Raw genomic sequence first — 22894 nt, 5'->3', positions numbered from 1 at the left:
ACTGTTGGACCCAGGCCTCCTCCGACAAAAGAAACTGCCCCTAGAGCTTAGACCCTCCAGACGGCTCTGATGTGGTGTGGTGGTCTTAAACCATCATATTCACGTGTTAGTAAATATGACCTAGATCAAAGGTTTTACTTACAAGTCCAAGGTGCCAATGGATAGCGCCTATATCCTAATTCAAGGCTGGTACTTGAAAATTTCGTAACAACCACCAATTAAGGTCCAATACCTAATTCCACAAATTCGCGCGCGTAGGACTTACGCGTCATGTGTCTGTTATCACGTTAGCAACAATCGCGCAATTTAGGCTGGAAAACAACAATGCTGCTTAGCGGCAGATTAAAAAAGCATGACCGTATATATTCACCGCATACGGTCTGTAACAAAAAACTACTGCTAAATCTAGTTTCATAACAAAAATGGCCAAGATGTAAGCCACAAGGTCAAAGCTCAACCTAATGTTCTCCCCACTCAACCTCGAATGACAACCTTATCGTTGACGTCACTGCGAATAAATCATAAAGTTAGCAATAATATTTCAGGAATGCGTAACGCGATTTTCACCAAGCTGCAACCCTCAATTCCTCATTTTCAGAAATTTCCCAAATCGCCACTAACTGGGCGATTAGTCGGCAGGTTAAGCCAGTTGGCAGTTTGCGGCTATCAATTTTGCCCGGCCATTCCCACCCCATTATAAATTGCCCGAGTCAGGGCAGGTTAGAGCAAAAACGAGAAATTCATAGGATTACGTAACTGAGAACGAAACCTTGGGTCCAAAGTTTTTGAAACTTCAAACATTATTCGTTGGAGCCGATGTCATATGGTCGTGTGATGTTTTTTTTTTCAATTTTGTTTCAATGTTTACATAGTTTCATTTCGACATAACGATCTAACTGCCTCTTTGATAACTTAACGTGTTTAACTTCGGATTTCTAAGTCCTTAGTTCAACTACCGGGTCGGGCCAAAAAGTGGTGAGGTTCGGGTTCGGAATCATAAAGTAAGTCTTTATGATTCCGAAATAAGGGCATTTCGAAATAACAGTCGAAATAACAGACAAGCGCTAATATTTTATTCATTTGTATTAATAAGAACTTGATTATGCTCAAGAAATAACGTTACATAACGAAATTGATGTGACCAAGAATTGGTATATAACGTCGATCTTATTATCACCCTCCACTTTCAATAAGATGGACATAAGTCACTTTTATTCAAAAACTTTCTTAATAAACTTACATACCTTACTTTACTGTACTATAGCTCCGACCCCTCTTGGCTCTATTAGGCCCAAGTTAAATCGTAAGCCGGTTATACAGCTATTAATTTTCCCCGCACCGTTTTCTGGATATAAATTTTAGATACGAAGGGGCTGGATATATCTGAACACTTCACACAGTTGTATTATATACTCTGTAGAAATACTTATCTGGCAAGATATAAATATACCTACAGATCTATAAAATAATGGGAATTGCTTCTTACATTAATACAATGAGAACTAGTTAACAATAAGTTATCTATTAATTTATCTACAATTTTAATTTGTATAGATAGTACAGAGTAATCATACAACTTTCTAAACCGTATGTATATTTTTAATAGAAGTCAATTGTCTGTTTCCAATTGGTATCATTATTAGCCTGGCTTGTATAGTTACAACCGGAAAACAGTTTTTCCTGGACCAGGATTGTGGTCAATCTCCAGAGAGATTTTCCTGCTGAGTGGAAGTTTTCATAGTGCAAAAGTGTATGCACAAACACAGATGCACTCCCAATTCCCTCGCTTTCACATTCCGATCGGATAGCAGATCCGTCACGACCGGAAAGAGATCAGGCCAAGACCGACACGTTAACGTGCTTTTAGTGGTACACGGGTGAATCACCGCCAATTACCATACACCGGGCTGGTACTATAAACTTCCTAATTTAAACCCCAAAACCCATTGGCTCAAACCCAGGACGTGATCTGGAGTCAAACATGCTCACTAATAGATCAACGACGCAGTTAAATACTCAACTACTACAACGAGGTAGTATAGTTAGACGACACATATGTACCACAAAATAAATCCAGCGTAATGTCTGCTTTATTACTTAAAAAGAAAATCTATTTAATTAAAACTGGCGAAATAAACTCGTGCCAACAAAAGCTTTCTAACCCTTATTGTGGCTTCGTAATTGGATATTGCACAGTACGAATAACTCTAACAATACAGCTCCTGAAATCTCTACTAAACCTTTTGTGCATTTGTGGTATCGGTATATGCGGAGAAATAATTATAAAGAGAAACATTTTGCAATAAATATAATATGTCACCTAATCTACATATTGCTATGACGTGTCGTTCATTGTAATAGCTAATCGATCCTTCTCATATTTACCCCAAAAATTACTCAAGTAGTAAAAACTTTATAGTAATAGGTATAGGATACGTCTAATGTTATACATCAGAATAACATAATATAATGCATGAAATGAATACAATAATACATATGCATATGTACACGTGTGTGTGTATATGCATATATATGTTGTATTATATAGGCTATAATTTTGAAGATATTGTGTCAATTTTCTGCGATGGCATAAATATCTATCTTTGTGGAAGCCATTATAGCCAAAATGGTGAGAAACATATACATTTTAATTCGATCATCCATTTACTATGGACTTACTATTTACTATGAATTATAATAAACATCTGTATCGCTTCTGATATTTAAAGTACACAAACTATGTATTTTGCATAGCGAACATAATGTTTCGAAGTTATCGACGACGATATTTCGCTAAAACTTGCCTGATAACATAAAGAAGGTACGCTGGGTTGCAGCGCAGTGTTTGACGCGAAAAAACACCTCTTGCTTACAAGAAAACAGACAACCAACGCAAAAAAGTCACAGGCTTCCACCAGTTACATAAAAATAATTTATCCTTGAGACAATAGTACATTTAGTTGCTTCTTTCTTCTGCTACTTTTCTAGAAAAATTTGATGAATTATGGCAATATAAAAAAAATTCGCTGTATGTTTGAACTCACGCTTTAAATAACGCTTGATTCCAAATAAACAATGAACGGCACACATTTTTAAGCAAATAAAATAACTGTACCGAAGCCATTTATTCATATTTCATAACATATATGCTAAACTTATTAAAAATTCACAATGCAACTAACTAGCGATTGCTCGCAACTTCTTCCGCATTGAGTTTCTGATTTCCCGTGAGAATAAGAAATATTTCTGCGGTTGCGACACACTTTTGAAATGCTAAAGTGTATCCTTATATTATTTATAAGGATTGGTATGAACAATATTTTAAAGCATCTCGTAACAAAAATATTTTATAGCTGTGAATTTTCCCATAGTATAAAGAGATAATAAACAGACGTACAGGTGCGTTATCGGTATTTGACAGATGTCGTATCAAAATATTTATGTCTTTTAATTTATTCGAATAAATATGTTTACCCGTGATATTAGTCATCGTCGTTTTAGATGATTTTTTGTTTATATAAAGACATGCATACTTTTACACTTGAGAAGTGTAAAGTTGTCGCTGGTCTCAACTGGTTTTAAATGTCTCGCTGATCCGGACTACCCCATGCCATACAGACCTCAACTACATGGCTGGGCAGACGGGTTAATGATCGCAACAAATGGTAGTAGTAGCACAGAGAGCGCTGATGTCCGTTTTTCAATTTTTTCCAGTTCGACATCCGCAGGGGGGAAAATGTGGTGGTAATTGTCTCTGATCTGCCGTCACCACACGGCACGTTTTCATTTACGTTCCGATCATTTCATTCACACATTACACACAGTTAATTTGTGTAACATGAACGTATCCCTTCAGATGCAAGGTAGTTTTAGTGTTTGCATAAAGACATAATTAAAATGGATATTTAAGTTTAATGAAAAAATATTGTACTGTATATGCCTAAAGAATGTATGTTCATTTAAATGTATGTTTCGCCTGTATATGTATGTTTAGACGGCCGATTGGCGCAGTTTGCAGCGACCCTGCTTTCTGAGTCCAAGGCCGTGGGGTTCGATTCCCACTACTGGAAAATGTTTGTGTGATGAGCATGAATGTTTTTCAGTGTCTGGGTGTTTATATGTATATTCTAAGTATTAATGTATATTATTTATAAAAAAATATTCATCAGTCATCATAGTACCCATAACACAAGCTACGCTTAAATTGTGTCTAGGTAGCGATGTGTGTACTGTCGTAGTATATTTATTATTATTATTATTATTATAGGGACATATTATTACCGCTTTATTATATTATTTTGCAGACCCCAAAAAATAGGCTTGTGTCCGGTCGGAAGCAGGCAAAATAATATTTTTGTGCAATATTAGTTCAGGCCAATAACTTACCATTCATTCATCCTCATGACATCAAACACATAGTCATTTTCTTTCATACATAAGTACATATATATAAGTGTATATAAGTGCCTCGTTCAAAACGCTTGAATACGGATAACGAGGTCCTAAGCCCGATTGTCTAAAAATGTTGGGCTACTGTCTCTGTGTTAGAAAATTGGCAATGTATAACACCGTAACTCGCCGACCACAGGCCAGACCAGCATAGGGTTTTAGGGCACATATCACATATGCCCTGTAAACCTGTGCCCATCAGTGATAATAATGATGATACCAAAGTACAAATATTCATAAACTTCATTGCTTATAACCTCTCAATTTCATAAATCGCAAAAATTCGATAACATTCATTTGTATCAAACAACAAATGTAGAAGCACAAATTACACTGACACGGATGTAGGACCACAGTGACAGCCCAAATAAAAAAAATACTACATATATTTCAACCATCAATATAAATCAGAAACTTAAATAATAGGTCACTGAACATGGCATAACATAGCATATTAACCTCCCTCAAAAAAGGGCTATCTGAAGCAAAAAAAACACAAAATTTATCGTAGTGTATTAATTTACTGTTAAAGATCATACAATTTTTTTTAAGAAATAAGGTACTTTCAGTTTTTCTCTATAAACCTTATTCTCACAAAAGCAAATATAAATCAGTCCAATCTATTCAATTCAAATTAAACAAACAATAGTTAGTTAAAAAGGCAAGTCACAGGGCACTATGAGACATTCATACTTTTTTTAAATATAAGTATATCTTATATTTTAGAGAGAGACAGTTTTTAATCCTAGTTATAAATTTAACATTTTCTAATGTGCATTTATATAGTGTTCTATTATATTACGTAATAGGCAATAGCCGGTGTACCATCGTACGTGTCATGTTTGCCCGGATTACCCGGTCGTACAATATGGCTCCGTGTCCGGTCGGAAGCTAGTGATATAATATAATATCAATTTGATCGTAAGAACCATCGATCAAAGGTGTATGTTATATACGATGGGACTGTTATATATTATGGCCCATCGTGCATTAATTGTAGGTATAAAGTTTTTGCCAACCTCCCCAGTTACCGCCTTACTGGCAAAGACGTTACCATTCGGATGCGATGAAAACGGTAGGGGTATGGGGTTTCAAAATGGATGCCATACCGCTATTACAATCTTAGACTGCATCGTCACTTACCATCAGGTGAGATTGCAGTCAAGTGCTAGCTTGTAGAGGACTAAGAAATAAAAAAGGTTTTGTGCTGAATGCAGAAAGCTTTGGTACACTACTTTTTCTACCTCTATTCTTCTACACAGAATACTGTATTATATTATATTCTTACTAGCTGATACGTTGTGCTGTCCACGTTTCAATAGAAAAAAAATACTTATAGCTATTCTCGTATTATAAAATTTCCTCGCAATTTATCCAATTCTTGTTTACTCTGGGAAATAAAAATTGTACATTGTGGACATTTAAAAAAAAATATAAATCCAACCGTACCACTCAAATCATGCGACTGCCAACGAAAAGCAGTCATAAAAATATCCAATCAAAAATACGGGTTGCTAGAAAAAAATTGAATTACTTTTAAAATGGTTTTTTATGTGCGACACAAAATATCTTAGAAATAAAAATCTGGATGTAGCGGCAGCAATAAAAATCATGAAAAAAAATCGTCAAGCCGCCCAACAAAAGTCTGTAAAAGAGCCATACACAAAAAATCTATATTTCAATACAAAGAGCTCGTTAGTGCATGATGTAGCAGATTTTTGTCACGTACTACCTAACCTATAGTATGTGTAGATATGGAAGGTAATTACAAAGTTCATTAATAATTTATCACATCCAGTACCTGACACAGTACGGAGAACCATCAATATCGTTCCCAATTTAAGGGCAAACCAATATTTTTTCATTAAACACCGATCGCCACAAGTCTGTTAAATCTTAATTAAAAGACTATCCGTCTTCCGCATAGATTCGGAAACACGGCGAGAAAGAAAAAGCAATCTACTAATTTGACTCCAGATATCCGTCCCTGTGTAGAAGTGTATTTTATGCACTAAGCATCTTGTATAACGGAAACATCTCGTATTACGTCATTTACGCAAGTTAAGTACGTCTAGTACACAAGTCACGAGTGTGTTTTATGCAAGTTAAGTACGTCTCTTATACAGACCAAAAATGTCTTTTATGCTAAATTAGTACGTCTCATATACAGGAAGCTAGCGTCTTTTACGCAGGTTAAGTACGTCTAGTACACAGGTCGCAAGTGTCTTTTATGCAAGTTAAGTACGTCTCATATACAGGTCGCAAATGTCTTTTATTCAAAATTAGTAAGTGTCGTATACAAGTTATAAGTGCATTTTATGTAAGTTTAGTCCGTCTCGTATACAAGTAACAAGTGTCTTGTTTGCAAATTTAGTACGTCTCGTACACAGATCGCAAGTGTCTTTTAGCACGTACATCTCTTAAATAAGCCGCAAGTGTCTTTTCCACAAATTTACTGCGTCTCGTGTACAGGTCGCAAGTGCAATTTCTGTAAGTTTGTTCCGTCTCGTATACAAGTCGCAAGTGTCTTTTATGCAAGTTCAGTACGTCTCCTGTACAGGTCGCAAGTGTCTTTTATGCGCGTTTAGTTCATCTCGTATACAAGTTGCAAGTGTCTTTTATGCAAGTTTAGTACGTTTCTTTTACAGGTCGCAAGTGTCTTTTATGCAAGATAAGTACGTCTCGTATACGGGACACAAATGCATTTTATGCAAGTTTAGGACGTCTCGTATACAGGTCGCAGTTTATGCAAGTTTAGTACCTCAAGGTCGCAAGTGTTATGCAGGTTTAGTTTATCTCGTATAGAGGTTTCAAACGAAGCGTGCACATGGTTTTGTCCAAATGATGCATAAATAATGAAAAACTATTTTACCTAGTAAGTTACCTTTAAAAAATCCTATTATGGCAGCTGAGAATGCTTTTTTTTAAATAATCAAAAATTCACTTATTCTCATTGATTACTCACTTTAATTACATAGGGAATCTGGTAGCTTTATATACTAACCAGACCCATTCTATCTGATTCATGCTTTGCCAAATACCATGGCATTTACGCCGACTTATTTGGCCGCGTATGAGTATTTAAAAAACTGCCGAGTACCAAGTAATAAAGGAGTAGTCGGTAAATCACTAAATTATATATAATTTCAGATAGAGATAATTTCAGCTAAAATGCACAACAGTTGAACCTCATCTCGTCTCGTCTCGTCTTGAAAATTGTGTGTACACTTCGTCTTGCTGTAAAAGCTGACTCGTGTAGCCCGTGATTGATTACGTGGACCCGACACCTGACAAATGTATATACACAGTGTATTCTCTTTCCTAACGTCTCTCGGCAATACTGAGAATCAAAAAAATATCTTACTGAGGCATTGTTCATTCATAATAATTATTATTATATAATTGTTAGTTATAATATTTATCTAAAGATGTATTTTCTACACGAGGTCAACTGTCAGTTTGTTCAAGCTTCATTATAGATGGCATGGACTTATGGAATGGTGATAATAAATGATGATTGTGAACCATCCACTCTAAGAGTTACATCTATATACCGAAACATGAATCATCTTATTTTCGTTACAATGTTCATATTTTAAAATGTAGGTATGCTCATAGCTACAAAGGTGATTCTTTAAAAGTCTTACTAAATCCTGAAATGATCAAGGACTAACTCATCTTATACGTAAAAAACACGTCGTCTATCTTTAGTAGGTACCAACTCAATGTTTCCTCAATGTCGCTTACTTCTAGATACCTAGTGAAACGATACTAACATATACATGAATATGAATGTAAAAAAAGCTTTTAGTTGCTATTCGCTCACAAATTTTTATTTCTTATATTACCATTCGGGTTAATCCTATACTAGAAATACTGTGAGTGACGCTGAATGTAATATGATAGAGAGATTCGTTTTATTGTTTCAGATGAGGATCTGGTGTTCAGAGACAGATGGGGTGGGCTGACGCTGTTTAACATTAAGAACTTCACTACTCGACTGCTCATGAATAACTCAACCTTCGTAAGTAGATACTTATTTGCATTTAGTTATATCATCTTTCAACGCCCTAAAATCTCTTGTATAAGAAAGGAATTTAGAGCTTATACTGCCCACAGTAAACACAGTGTGGTTTTTTACCAACAGTTTATCGTGCAGTCAGAGACACGGGGGTAGTTGCCAATAGAGTAACAAGGCTGGAATTTAAAGTATTGACAGAAATCCAACCAATTTGGGGCAAACTGGAGACCAGAACCCGGGACTCAGGGTTAACAACTAGGACCAACTAACTAAAGCGAGTGTTCAATAGCTAAAACCAACGGGGCAAAGCTTCATCATTATCAACCGATTAATGTTCGCTGCTGGACTAAGGCCTTATGCAGGGCATTCTAAAATCCACGGTCACGTATGTATTCTGCCCATCTCGTTGGGGGCCGACCAAAGCTGCGTTTACCTGAGCTGGATTGCCATTCCAGCGCCTTGGGGACCCATCGTCCATCGGTTCTTCGAGCTATGTGCCATTGCCACTTCAGCTTTTCGACTCGTTAAGTTATTTCGGTAACTCTAGTTCTTTACGGATCTCCTTATTTCTGATTTGATCATGTAGATATAGTCCTAAATAGCTCTTACACTGAGCTGCTATGACCCCTATTTTTTATCCTACAATGTAAGCCACAATATATATCCAACACATAACATAACTCAAGCGAGAAAAAGATAAATTGAAAACCGAAAGAAGTCGCATTAAAGCATTGACAAATGCGGGTAATACGTATCAAGATAGACAACTAAGAATATTATATTGTTTTTGCCGACTTATCCAGTCGGGGAGATAAGTTATATTGATGACTTGGCTTTACAAATGATCGTATAGAAGCCTTTGTGTTATTGATCTGTGTAGTACCTACTCTAAAAAAATTGAGGACTTCATTGATTATATGAGAGCAAGTACTAACAATACCTATAATAAATAATAATTAAATAGTTCAAACAAACTAAAAAAACACGTTTGGTATAAAAAACTAAACTAATTTCTTTCTTTTAGTTTATCATAATAGCGATTTTTTTAGTTTTTCTTGATCTATTATTTTTATTAGAGCAAAATTAATCGGTAACCCATCCACCATTAAAGAGATAAAATATTTTTTTTTTTATTCAGTGTGCCCGTCTCTCGAAATGCAAGTTCTAATTATTATTTAAAACAGGCCATTAAAAAGCAATAGCTAACGCCCTCTACCATCTAGTAACCGCCTAATGTTTTCTGTGGAATTTGTTAGGTACGCGAACGCCATAGGTTTTTTACATTTGGGTCTAGATGGCGCTGTAGTAATTAGTAAAAAATCTTATTTTTTATAGTGAAAATTGGAATAATCTTTTCAGATTAGTGTATTGTCATCGGTCCTCGATATGTCTACAAAGTTTGAAAGAAATCTGACCGTTTAAAGTGGGTCAAAATCGCGCCCAAAGAAGTCGGTTACAAACAAACATACAAGTGAAGCTAATATAAAGCGTGTAAAAATGTTCAACACATATCCCTACTAGATTTTCCGAAGTAATTTTAATAAAACTCGTCTACTTGAAATCTACACGTAAAACAGGAATAAAATTGGGAAAACCAATAAATTTCAAATTAAGTTAAGGAGTGTAGTGTATTCCTTGTATTTTATGAAGCCTACTTCATGCAACGATAACAACACAATTATAAATATTAGAGTTGAATAGGAGATGGGACAAATGCCATAATGATAAGACATACCAAAGGCTCTCTATAACTATCTAAACTACGAAATCCTAATTATTAGACTAGTGAATGAGAGAATATTCCACGGATCTGAAATAACAAAAACCAGACGCCATTTCTGCGATTTTTTTGTGCTAATTGATTGTCACTTTAAAAAATCTTTGTGTAAAAGCAAGGATTCAAGAAAAAATAGGCAGTTGCCTTGATTTTCTATAGTTCATTTCAAAGAAACTACTTAAGGTTCGAAGGAAACTGAGTACCCACTTTTAGTATTAAAGATAAGGTGGCAACTAGGAGTATGGTTTAGAGACTCCCACATTTCATCAAATATAAAATAAGTCAAGGGAGTAAGTTAGTTTTATAGTCAGTTTTAGTATGAAAAAAAAGTTTGAAAGCTATATCTTTTTATTGCACTTACACTACAGCACTGCATTAAGAAAGTATTGTTTTTTTTTTAATTTAATATAAGTTTTGGCAACTTGGTGGCGCAAGCTGCCCACTCGAGGTTTGCCAGGCACAGATTGACGGATGGAGAGAACACAGAGTGATTCTATAAAGCTCCCATTTTTCAGAAAAACCTGTCTCTACTGTTAATATATATTGTTCCAATAAAAAACGCGTACATATGGATGGAACAAATTATTTAAAAACGAGAAGTGGTAGTCGATCTAAATGGCTACGAATGACGAAAACATCGAACGAATCCTTACCTGATGATCAAAAATTGTTGCATGAGTCTTAGCGAGTTTGCTCGGTTTTAATTTCAGTTACAAGACTTAACCCACCAAACCACGTAAAAGGATTTAAATTTCAGAAAAGTACCATCTTCTTAACAATGCTGTATTTGACGATTACGGCCATGATAGCCTGTCATACTCCATTTTGTATAGGTGATGCTTTTTTACGATCCTCCGATAGCAAGCGATATTATTAGGTAGGTATCGTCTGTAGCTGTTTTAGTAGTACATATTTGTGTTTCCTCACGCTAGCGATAGGAGTAGCTTTAGCAAAACAGTCTAATAGCCTTAATAACAACTAGCTTTGCTCGCGGCTTCACGGCGTGGATTGGCCTGGAATTTTCAAAATTTTAAGTGCAATCTAGAAGTTGCCGCGTTCATCATAAATTTTTTATTTAATTAAAGTTTCTTTGAGAGAAACATCACTATAACTAATTAAAAATATTTAAAACATGCTAAATATTAACTCCATTTGTATTGTGAAAATGTCTACATTCTTCTATTTTGACTTCTATTTTATCCCAAAATTTTGTTAAATAACTAAGGTATTTAATAACAATAATCTTCTAAGGTTAGTGTATTGTCATCGGTCCTCGATATGTCTACAAAGTTTTTAAGAAATCTGACCGTTCAAACAAAATCGAGCCCAAAGGGGTCGGTTACATACATACAGGTGAAGCTAATATAAAGCGTGTATAGATAAAAATCCTATTTCAAATTTTCGCAATAGGAATAATGTTAAGCGGACAACCATTTAGTCAGAAATAAGGACAAGAATATCATATCTTTTATTCGCTGTGAAGAATTGCATAGATTATTAATAGTTGGCTCATAAAGCTTGATTAAAGCTTTCGGCACAATAATCCAATGAACGTGGTAAGACCACTCATCCATTCGCTTTCTAGCTAACCCTTCGCATTCACGTAACAAAATATGCTCCATAGACTTTATGTTCCCTTTATAGGCTCTGCATATACAGTCGTCAATAATGCCCATTAAAATAACATTACCCCTATGTCGTAGTGACCTATTATGGCCGTGAAGACTTTAAAAGTTTTATACAATTTAGCCTGAAACATAGTTTATTTGACGGCCGATTGGCGCAGTGGGCAGCGACCCTGCTTTCTGTGTCCAAGGCCGTGGGTTCGACTCCCACAACTGGAAAATGTTTGTGTGATGAACATGAATTCTTTCAGTGCTGGGTGTTTATATGCATATTATAAGTATTTATGTATCATATTTATAAAAATATTCATCAGTCATCTTAATACCCATAACACAAGCTACGCTTACTTTGGGGCTAGATGACGATGTGCGTATTGTCGTAGTATATTTAATTATTTATACTTATGAGAAACAAAAAAAAACACACGAAAATTTCATGTTGAAATTTTACTCCTTCTATGCGTTCTTCATAAAACGGGAAACGACTCGAATGTCTCAACAATAAAATACAAATATCTTCGAGTTTAAATCCCGTAGAAATCTGTATATCTTTCCGTGAAACAAACAATTATCAATGTGACCAAGGATGCAAATTACTTTGACAAATTTCGTTACGTTCTGCTGTTGAACCGAATAAATGCAGCAAACAATTAACTTACTTTTTTATAAAATAATATTAGTAGGTATGAAATTCTAAGGTATGGAAATGGAAAATCCCCACGCTTATCGGTGTAACGTGCAATATTTTCTCAGTCGTTGACACAATCGAATGGATTATCAAGACACATTGCTACATAATACAAGAGCAGCATTGTTAGCAGAACGTCGTTATAAGAAAGCGTATTTTTACTGATAATGACTCTTTTAACAATGAGATGTAGATTTTGCTCATCGAATCGTTTTATATCTGAATACTTGGCATTATTGGATCTCTTGTTAGGTATTTTCTTATTTTTCATCCTCTGTAATATTATATTATGGTAGTAAGGAATTTATTTCCGAAGTTAAGTTGCCTTGTTATGAAACTCAAATGAAATCATCGCACTAGTTAATTGCGAGAAGCGGTGATAGCGCAGTGGGTAGGAGCTCGACTTCAGTTTCGGTGACGTTCGAATCCCAGCACGCAACTCTAAAATTTCAAAGTTATGCGCGTTTTAAGGAATTAAAATATTACTTGCTTCAACAAAACCTGCATGCCTGTGAGTTCTACATAATGTTCTCAAAGGTATGTGGATTCCACCAATCCGCCCTGGGCCAGCATGGTGGACTACGGCCCTAGCCCCTTCTCATTGTGGGAGGAGACCTGTGCCCTGTAGTGGGCTGGTAATGGGTTGATATCATGATGATGATGATCATGATGACTGGTTAAGTAATATCGACATAGTAAAAAGAGTGATCGACCGATCTAGGTTTGAACTTTAAATCTTATTTTGTCCTTCAGTCGAGGCTAGTTACCGCCATACCGACAAAAACGTTTCGCCTAACGATTTAGCATTCAAGCACAATGCCGCGTAGAAACCGTTTAGGGGTGTGGGTTTAATATAACAGCCAGATTTGATCATTATTATTATCAAGCGATAATAATAATGATCAAAACTTATTAATTGAGAGTCGGAGCCATAATCACGTGATAAATCCGAGAAAGCAGTGCGTCACAAATTGAGTAGGTAGACGGATGTGATTACGATGGCTTATTTATTAAAAGGATACCTAAAAGAAGAATGAGAAGAAGAAGATGATGATGAAAATTATGATGATGAAATAAACTCTGTTAAACGATGTATAGTTAAGAAATACAAGAATAAAACTTCGTGACCTATTTTCTTGCTCTGAGTTGTATTCTCTCAATATTAATTTTGGCTCAGAGGGGACCCCCCTTGAAGAATAACTCCAATGTCAAACCGTTAGAACTCAGATAAGTTCGCACGTTAAAATAAAAGTACGCACACAACGAAAAGTAAATAAATCCCCATTAATCCTTCCATAACAAAGGATTACCACATACACAAGTGGATTATTATTGTACAGAATTTATTTTGGCCCAGATTATGTCAAGCCTCTGCTAACCGAGATAGGTATTATAACGCGACATTTTAAATAATTTGTGTATGCGATATCATTTGTGTACAGTTTTATGGTTTGGCTTTTCTGGTCTGGATTTGCTCACCGGTAGCTAACCCAACTCGTAATACAAATGTAAAAATAAATCCAGAGGTAATATGAATACGAAGAAACAAATTGGAACATCCGTTTGAGTGCTGCGATAATATAGACGGACAGAGAAAGTGATCAAACTTAAACCGCAATTTTTGCGCGTGGGATTAAAACACCTGCTACAACGATTAATACAATGAGGCTACGGAAAATTCCTGCAACTTAAGCTTATAAATGTACATGGAAATTGAATTATTTATACCGTAGACGGGCGATATTTAACAGGGATGTCTCTATTGACTGTAAAGGCGTATAATGCAAAAGTAATTTGCTACCCGTCATCGATTGTTAATGGTTTCACAGGAACTCTTTATATTGAAGCTAATGTTCAATTTGAATTGGAAACAGAGGGTTTATAAGCACATATTGTGTTAAAGATGATCTCTGACTGAGGACAAAAGAAATTGAAATTACTAATGATTATCAAACCATCTTTAATCTCGCAGAGAAAATTCGTTAACATAACAAAACCATTTCTTAGATTAGTTTTAATGAATAGTTGTCTGATAAAAATCTGGCGAATAAGGCTATCACAGATTCTATTAAAAAATCTTTTTAATAGAGTGTTCCCAAGCACACCTGTAAATGAGCCTGTGAAGTAGATCGACATTCTGCCATATTTAATCACAAAAAGATTGCCAACGTGGGTACCAATTCTCAGGATGGAGATTTTATTTTAAAAAGAGTACAATAGCGGCAGCATTAGCTGACGTGAATATATCGATACAATTTATTTTCTCAGCATTTTGCAAACTTTTTATACAGGAAGGTTTACAAAGGGATAAGGAATATTCTGAATATAAGAAGCTTTACTTAAAGTTGATTTCGAGTTTATCAAGAAAATTCAATTATTCTTCTCCTTATTTTTATTCTTACATCGAATATTATACCCGTACAAGTAACTTGTTCCAAACCTTATGTGAAATACTTGTGGTATTATAAATCTTCTTAGTGATTATTTTTTGACGTAGCTTGTTATCGAGGGATTGCCGTTTTGATTTCTAGTCTAAGTTGTATTCGTAAGATTATGTTTGTTTTCACGAAAAGCTCAAAAAGATCTTTCCGAGAAATTTTATATTATAAGCACAGTGTTTGTCAACCTCAAAGGTGGATAGACCGAGGAAATCCCTACAAAAGGCCTATGTCTAGCTATGGACCCTTTCGTTAAAGATACAGTAAATAAAGTAATACAAAACAAGCTTTTTATCATTCTTATTATTATTAATTACAGCTGACAAGTGGCTATGACATGAGAACTAGCTTGGAAATGCTATAAGTATAATATGTTTCATCTGGCGTACCTAAATACTTATAAATAAATTAATCCAATGAATCGATTATTGTGTGGCCATTGCCATTATTTTATATAGTACCATCACGTAGCAACTAAATCCTAGATTCAACCGCAACTAGATTGAGTTTCACAATAAACCCAATAGTTATTGCTCCGACAATCCGATCAAATTCGTATCGACCTCTATCATCCGAACTCATAAAGAATCATCCTAATGCATTTTTATCTGACGTCCTTTTACCTACTCTAGAGTTATAAGAATAGGACCTACTTTTAACTTATTGTTTCTGGATTTTATTTAAACTGAAAAATTTAAGATATAGGAAAGACTTCAGAAAGATTTATAAACTTCTCAGCTCTCGTAAAATGCAATAGTTATTCTCATACTGTTTTCTTTATAAGATACAAGCACAGTCTACGGCTTCGCCCGTACGTTGCATTCGATTGTAATATATTCCTTGTTCCCTAATAATTTTAAAAATGCAAACTAATTCTAATTCGCTTTCCCATTTATAAAGTTTATAGTATTTATTTCGAAATAAAGAGAATCTCCAGTGAGTATTATTCTAAGAAAATACCAAATGTTATTAATATCTTTTTCTAAATAGCACGTAGATAAAAAAGAAGAATTGTTCTTAAACTTATTCTATAGGATAAACCATTATGCCATTCTTAGGCCCATAAACTATGTATGAGGAAAACATTCTTGAAAGTACCTTCACCTACCAATTTAAGTTAAGCGTTTTAAGGATTAGTCCTTTTTTCTGTACATAACAGGTTTAGATAATAGTCCTAGTACTATATACTCTCAAATTGTAACCAGCGATGGTAACACAATTCCAGCATACTAATTAAGTATATCCACGGTTGAGGGTTGCATAACAATTACGTACCAAATGTTTGTTCAGACTCGCATAGTTTGTTGACAATACCCCATTGGCATTTACGTGTTGATGAAACGGTCACATACACAACTGAATTATATTTACACGTTAACAGTAAACTAAATAATATAATAGCTTCATATTAAAGTGGGGAGACCGAAATATAAGCGCTAAAAAAATACCACATCCTGACAGGGAATACTAAACTCTACAATAACATTTAACATTTATCCATGGAGTGAGTCTTGATGGCTTACAAATATTTGCATAAGAAACACTCAATACGCAATAAATACCTACTGAATTGTCTATCACGATTAAAAAATGTTGAACACATTATTTTTCTGCCTCAGAGAGAGCTGAATGCGGTGGACTTTAAGGTGTCAGCAGACTTAAAGTTTGTTCTTCTAATATCAGACGTCCGTCCTGGCTGGAGGCACGCGCGCCTTGCCCGGTATCACGTCTACGATGTGATTACTAGGTAAGGTTATTTTTACTTCATTTGTATGCTAATAAACATTATTGAAATTAGAGCAAAAAGAATGGTATATTGAAGTCATTACTTCTTGGGAAGTGCAGTAACACTTTCACCGCGTAGGGTTCGAGGTGATGCCTGGTTTGGGATTCGGGTGCAAAATTCTTCAAAACTTAGATCCCTAATATTTTTATAAAGGTTACATGCAATTTTTTCACATTTATTTAATATATGGAGCGTTATATATTTCAATTTTATTATTTTTTGTTGCTAGGAATAAAATCCCCATATCACCAGTAGAAGATGATAGATCAGCACCGCTGTTGCAGTACGCTGAATGGGCGCCCACCGGCGCCAGCTTAGTTTTCGTCTACGATAATGACATTTACTACAAACCAAAGGTTTTAAAGACTCTTGTCTGCAGAATCACGAGTAATGGTAAGATTGTTGTCTTCTTTTGGATTATGACTATTTTGATAGGATTTGCATGATAATTGCATCGTCAATTTAAAGTTATTGTATTATCTTATCCATAATCCATAACTGGGTATTTTCAAAACTCTGTAATATTATTCAACAGTTTTTTTGCGAATCATTGTTAAGCGTTTGTTTAACGCTAGAACTAAAATTTACACTAGATTATAACGCTACAACCAAAGTTTTCAGTGCAAGTAACTTGAGTAATTAAAAATAATTTGAAAAAAAAAGGTACAAAAAATATTACAAAACTCACAAATCGTCTTGAAAATTTGCCATAACCCAAAGTTTATGCTTTACACAAATAATTTTCATCATGCAAATATAAACATTTGCACGATCCACCGAATTCGGAGCACATATTCGTAGATATTTAAAAATTTATCGGCCGTGCGGCGATTTATCAAAGTTATGTTTGCATTCCGCCCTCGTGTGCTCTCACAAAGGCCAATCTTGCGTTAAATCAGAACGAAGTTTGTACTTCGTTCACGTATGCTTTTAAAATTCCCGTAAATTGAAGCTTTTGTACTTTCTACATTTACGGCTTACATCAAATTCTATTTATCAGGGTCTCAGACGCCAATTTCCAAAAAGTTAACCCTAAGTTTTATTAATATACATGAAATATGTACGATATACGTAGATTTTAGATTTACTATATTTACTGCTAATCAATATTGCAACCACCACAAACCCACCTGCACAAACTTTGCATAAAATAATTTTGAATATTAATAACGTTGCTTAGCTTGTTTCATAATTGTATTTATAATCCGAGATAAAATTATGAAATAAATAAAGTATAAACAATGAAGGAAAATGAAAAAATGCTTTATTCGTCATAGAAGAAAAACAAAAAAGAAACAAAGTACTTAAACTACTTGGTTTTTGCACAGATATAAAGTTTACCTGTTTTCCGTTTCCGTTATTCTATAAAATAAGTATTCCTAAACATATATGATTACAGTTCATCAATTAAGATAGAAGTAACAATTAATTTATCAGGTACCTAACCAGTGAATTTTATTCATCGTTTAGGAGTCCCGGGAGTAATATTCAACGGTGTGCCAGACTTTCTGTATGAGACGGAAGTTCTAAGACTAGATCGAGCGCTTTGGTTCAGTCCAGATGGACAGACGCTTATGTACATGACTTACAACGACACACAGGTCCAACAACATAAGTATCCATGGTATGGGCTTGACCAGCAGGAACCGCCGGCATATCCAACAATACGGACATTGCGATACCCTAAGGTAAAATATTTTGTAGTTCATATATTAAAAAAATTGTAATGTAAACGTAAATCACTGTTGACTGTTTTCGCAACCTTAGTCCATAAATTTTAAAGGACTCAGTGTTTTATAAACCATGTCCTTAAAATAAATGAATCTATTAGTCGTATTTGACTAGTAAATATTACATTTCACCATTTCTCTACCTTAAATCAGAAAGAGATCCAAAGTTAAAACACAAAATCGCAGGTGTTTAGTTTAGCTTTTGAATGTAAAATGAATTTAATATATTTGCATCAATAATACAAACTGTATTGAAAATAAATTGTATAAAATTTGTCAAATTTTATGTTTTTACGCATACGACTCAATTTTATGCACATATTTAATATTTCAGGTAAACACAAATAATCCAGTTGCAACATTGTATGTCGTCAGTATCAAGACTCCAAAATTCCTCTTCCCCCACGCAATACAGTTCAATTCACCAATAGACAGCAGTAAGTATAAACTTTATTGAGCATTCAACCAAATTATAATTACGGTTTCATCACAACATCACCAGTAACAGAAAAACAAATTCCAATTAAATATATGTTTACAACAATCAAAATTATTCGTCTATATCATTAGCATATTATTCGGATGCATGAATAGTCAAATAAATAATTATTTGGCCGATTGAATACGAATAACGTTTGCATGTTCAATAGCATAATAACATAAAGCCTTCATTTACATATAACGCATATAATCTTTTAATTTTAGGAACACGTAATTTTGACTTTACTTTAATAATATTTTCATTTTCAAAAATATTATGATAGTGGATATCATAGACATTTGAATTTCTAGGTTGGTATGTTCGATGGAGTACCTGGATATCGGAGCGACAAATAGCAGTTCTCTTCCTTAACCGTCCTCAGAATGTATCTATTATAAGCATCTGCAACGCTGTACAGTACAACTGCCAAGACGTAAGTTTTATCAAATTAACTCATTAAAGCGAACAAATCTACAAAAAACATTATACAAGGATTGGATTTAAAGTATCAAAACCAAATAGTGTTATGATATTTTAATAAGGATACTTCAAAATCCCCATGACTAAAAGTCTGGCTTCATAGTCATTTTTTTACCGAGGAGTCAGAACGTTGGTTCGTTCATTCGTTCGTTCGTGGTTCGGAATATTGTAAATATTATTCAGAAGGTCTCATCGAATTCAACAAAATTTAGACCAGGAAAGCAGGAAAACATTACCATATTTTGTAAAGAATTGTGGCAATTATAATATAATAAGCTAAAGTGACAGAAGAATCGAGAAGGTAGTCACAAATTTATAGTTTTTATCGTAGGTATTTTTATTTTGTTTTACTATTGGTCATTTATAATATTTTAGCTGCTGCAATATCGTCTATTGATAGCATAGGACAGCCGACAAAAATCATAATCATTCCGTTATTAGTTAGAAACTCAGAAAAGCATCAGTTTGCTGGCATACTGGTTATTATATAAACTTTCCTGTGCAATGTTTCAGATTTATCGCGATGAATCCGATGGGTCGCGCTGGTCTGGTTTAGGTTCCGATCCTGTAGAAGAAGATTGTGGTTGGTGCGGTGGAGGTGCTTTAGTCGGTGGCAGAAGTGGTGTCTTCACTACGGCACCCATTACAGACCAGGGCGGGATATGGAGACATGCCGTCCATTTGACTCAGGATACTAGAACCACAATCACGCAGGGTAACTTTGAGATCACCCAATTAGTCGGATGGGACGAAAGGAGAAGACTTTTGTAAGTTGTTTTGTTGTTTACATAAATTTTAGATATTATGCATATCTTAGATGGCAATCCTTTATCTTTAGATTAATATAACGATCTTTTTAGGTATTTAATTGGAACTGCACCAGAAAAAGCGGGAGAAAGGCATGTTTACCGAGTGTTGGTGCCAGTAGATGGATGGCCCCCACCACCATCTTGTCTTACGTGTCCTGGATCCATCCCGGATACCACTGTAGAGTCTAGTACTGACGAACCGGTAGGTATAAATAACCAATAACCTGATCATTAATTATACGCTAGACACCGATACAGATATACAAATCACGATTTTTTCCTGTTTAGACCATAATATCTGGTATTTCTATTTCAGGAATATGACAACTCATCTTCTTCCCTTCCTGCTTGGCCAACGTCGACAGTACTGCCTCACGTTGCAGACGAAAATGATTCGCTTCCCACTACCTGTCTGTACAACAGGGTCATATTTAGCAAAAATTTCTCCTATTTTGTACAGGTAATCTTTAGATCATTAATAAAGATGGACACACGGCCTTAGCGGACTGGTAGACTTTAACGATGACTATCACATGTGAATCCTTGTAACCAGACTTAACGTATGAGGAAGCAATAACGCCCACTACCAAACTTCAGCCTAATATTGAAAATGTTTCGATAGTATTACTTAATAATGTTTTCAGGAGTGCTTGGGTCCTGGTCCACCGGCCACATTCCTATGCACGGCAGCCGGTGTACGGCGTGCAGTGCTATGGGACGGGCAGCCGCTACGACAAACTTTCGCGGCACTCGCTTCACCGCAGTCAAAAGTGTTCAGAGTTGAGGTAGGTGGCAACTTGCAAGTAATACTACAATTAACTTAGCATATTCAAATACTATCATAGTATTTCAGGATGCAGCTACGAAAACGATACCCATTCTCACAATTTGGGTATTTTACGGTTTCAGTTCATTTCTACTGCTATACTCAGATGCTTCTTCCTTAGTTTAATATACAAAAGCTTGATTTTCACATTCCATGTCACAGGTTCAGGCCCACCGAGAAGCGCGCGTTCGGCTTTTACTACCGCCAGGCCTACGAGAGACTGACGACTTACCACTGCCATTAGTATTACATGTGTGAGTTATAGTTTTGTTTTTTAAAATGCATAAACATTAACAGCGTCAGTTTTGAGATATCGAAAGGAAAAGTCGCATCAGCAAACGATTTAGTTTGTTTTTTGTTTTCTTTTTTTTTCGTTTTACTTGTCTCCATTGTAATTATATTTTTTTTTAATATATGGATATAAGGACTTTTATAAATATGTAATGGTTTCCTCAGTTCAGCAGAGCCAGGCGGACAATTGGTAACTGAGCGATGGCGACCTGACTGGGGCTGGTATTTGGCAACTGCAAGAAATTTTATCGTAGCTGAAATCGATGCGAGAGGATCCGGTGGACAGGTTACTCAACTTAAAAATTATTAGCAAAATTTAATGAATCTAAGAAAAAAAGAAATAACTCCATATTACTGGATAATAAAAAACATCCATATACAATAAAAAACTTCATAAAACTGATTTCATTTTTCAGGGTGAAGAATTAAGAACTGAAATTTATCAAAGATTACTTTCAACCGATGTTGAGGACCAGATCGCAGTTCTGTCGTAAGTTCATGAGATAAATTAATTGAAAAATTTCTTAACTTGATATAACTTTTACAATTTAAATTACTTTTGACAAGAGGTTAATTAATAAAATATGTGGCAGCTATCTTCGGGACAATCTCAAAATGGTCGATGGATCACGGGTAGGAGCTTGGGGCCACGGGTACGGCGCAGGTGCGGCGCTGGCCTTGGCCGCTGGTGACGCACGTAACCTCACTCGCTGCCTTGCTCTATTAGCACCGCTTGCTGACTTACGCCATCACAGTGAGTAAATGTTTCAGTTTTTTGTATGCATAATTTTATCTCAATGATATTAAAGTTGCGATGCAGTTAGCCCTGCGTTCATGTTGACTTTCTGGGAACATCGGTCTGGTCTGATATTGCCCGACTCTTTGACCCCATATGCCAAACTAGCCAAACAAGCTTTTCATCCAAAGTGATTTAAAACAAATATTAATGGCGAGTGAACATATCTTTCAGAGAAAGATATCCGATATACTTGAACCATTCATACCGATGCATTGCTAGCACACAATCCATTTTTTATTTATCATTTGTCTCCCAGAATACCTCGAAGTAAATTAAGAGACAGAAAGTATAAATATACGTAAAAATATATATACGTTACGACAGTTTACTACGAAATCTTTACTTATATCTTCTGCATATTGTACGCGAATAAAATTATGAGGAATGAACTACCGTGTTTTGGACATTCCTACTATTTCTAAAAGATTGGGGCATTCCATATTTGAATTTTGAACTTATTTACAGATTCGTTCTGGACAGAGCGGTACGTCGGCGCAGGTAGTAGTACGGGCGCTGGGCTGGCCGTGTGGCGCCGGGCAGGAAACTTGCCACCTCGACGGCTTTTGCTCGCACATTCCACAGCCGATCTACGTGCTCCTCCACCTCACGCACTCGCGCTTGCTCGAGCACTTATACGTGCTCAAGCTTTGTATACGCACCAGGTACCTCCTTTGATTTTTTTAATTTTCTTTGT

General features: G+C 35.3%; 1 protein-coding gene across 1 annotated transcript in view; it reads left to right on the top strand.

Annotated features, from left to right (window-relative positions):
• Positions 1-22894, top strand: part of LOC120624041 (inactive dipeptidyl peptidase 10) — a 204304-nt gene that overhangs the window by 180063 nt on the left and 1347 nt on the right. The window contains exons 3-17 of the mRNA XM_039890357.1: positions 8379-8473; positions 16618-16745; positions 17014-17177; positions 18255-18472; positions 18849-18951; positions 19307-19428; positions 19989-20242; positions 20336-20486; positions 20601-20744; positions 20929-21069; positions 21273-21364; positions 21567-21687; positions 21818-21891; positions 21995-22155; positions 22666-22862. Coding sequence (XP_039746291.1) covers positions 8379-8473; positions 16618-16745; positions 17014-17177; positions 18255-18472; positions 18849-18951; positions 19307-19428; positions 19989-20242; positions 20336-20486; positions 20601-20744; positions 20929-21069; positions 21273-21364; positions 21567-21687; positions 21818-21891; positions 21995-22155; positions 22666-22862 — 2165 coding nt within the window. The remainder of the gene's footprint in view (positions 1-8378; positions 8474-16617; positions 16746-17013; positions 17178-18254; positions 18473-18848; positions 18952-19306; positions 19429-19988; positions 20243-20335; positions 20487-20600; positions 20745-20928; positions 21070-21272; positions 21365-21566; positions 21688-21817; positions 21892-21994; positions 22156-22665; positions 22863-22894) is intronic.

The sequence above is a fragment of the Pararge aegeria genome, chromosome 1 (assembly GCF_905163445.1).
Source record: "Pararge aegeria chromosome 1, ilParAegt1.1, whole genome shotgun sequence".
NCBI lineage: Eukaryota > Metazoa > Arthropoda > Insecta > Lepidoptera > Nymphalidae > Pararge > Pararge aegeria.
This window is presented reverse-complemented; position numbering and strand designations above follow the sequence as displayed.